Here is a 1,163-nt window from a genome sequence, read left to right as displayed (position 1 = left end):
TGTGATATTAGATGCTAGGAAGAAACATATCATAAGTATGTTAGAGGATATCCGTATTTATATGATTCAAAGGATGGTCAGTATGCAACTTAAGGGACAAGGATGTAATCGTTACTCAGTTTGTCCAAATATCAAAGAAAAGTTGAATAAACTACAAATTGAGCAGATGTATGTATACATCTATACTAATCCATAACTAACCTGAAAGAGAACTAATTATTTGCATTACATTATGTAGGTATTGACATGTTGTATATTGTGGGGTGATGAAGTTTGGAACAAGAAACATGGATGAGTCTTATGTTATTGATATGCAAAAAAAGGAATGCACATCCAGGTTGTGGCAACTAAATGGGTATGGTTGTGTTCATCCAGTTGCTACATTAGCATTTTTAAATGTTAAACCTCATAAACCATATGTAGACCCATTGTACTTGGGAGCCTTTTTCCACAATACTTACAAAAACTCCATACATGAGATGAATGGAAACAACATGTGGCCTCCTATAGATTACACCCCTCCTTTGCCTCCACTAAAAAGAAGAATGCCAAACAGGACAACCATGAAGAGAATAAGGGATGCTTCTGATAGAACTATAAAGCATACAATTTCAAAGGCATGGAAAAAGTTATCTTGTAGCATATGCAAACAGACAGGACACAACAAGAGCACTTGTACTCAAGTGGAAAGACACCTAAAATTAGCGTGTGAGAAAGAAACAAAAGGCAAGGCAAACACAAGAGTTAGTAAATATGCAAGGGGGTGGGGAAGCTGATGTTATCTTTGATGAAGGTGAACAAGAAGTTGATATTGTTAATAAAGGTGAGGATGTGTTGATGGTTAATGAAAATATTGTCCATGCTGCTAGTCAACCAATTAAGAGAAAAAAAGTCTGAGAAAATCCTTTAAATTAAGCTTGCAAAAAGAGTTGAGCAGTACTGCAACCATAATGTACTTGGATTAATTTGTGTTTCAAATGTGTTTTTGGAATCTATGTTTCATTTGAGTTGGGTGGGAGGGTAGTTGTTTACAAGCACCTAGTAGGTGGTTTGGGGTTAGGGGTATTTATGGTATTTCATAGAAGTGAGCAATGTAAATAATGAGAATGATGGTTGTAATTTAAATTTACTTTATGGTTATGTTTATATTTGGTATTTGGAAT

General features: G+C 34.8%; 1 protein-coding gene across 1 annotated transcript; it reads left to right on the top strand.

The window, feature by feature from the left end:
* The first annotated feature begins 287 nt into the window (after window positions 1-287).
* LOC145164277 (uncharacterized) lies at window positions 288-776 on the top strand. Its single transcript, XM_079083000.1, has one exon. The coding sequence runs from the start codon at window positions 288-290 to the stop codon at window positions 774-776; it is 489 nt and encodes a 162-aa protein (XP_078939126.1).
* Window positions 777-1,163: the final 387 nt, after the last annotated feature.

Source organism: Lactuca virosa, chromosome 3 (genome assembly GCF_052849685.1).
Source record: "Lactuca virosa cultivar CGN04683 chromosome 3, Lactuca_virosa_CGN04683_v6, whole genome shotgun sequence".
Lineage (NCBI taxonomy): Eukaryota > Viridiplantae > Streptophyta > Magnoliopsida > Asterales > Asteraceae > Lactuca > Lactuca virosa.
The sequence above is the reverse complement of the archived record's forward strand: the minus strand, read 5'-3'. Positions and strand labels throughout refer to the sequence as shown.

What these genes read in the sequence shown, in the direction of transcription:
- LOC145164277 (XM_079083000.1), top strand. Translation starts at nt 288, where the DNA reads ATGGATGAGTCTTATGTTATTGATATGCAAAAAAAGGAATGCACATCC.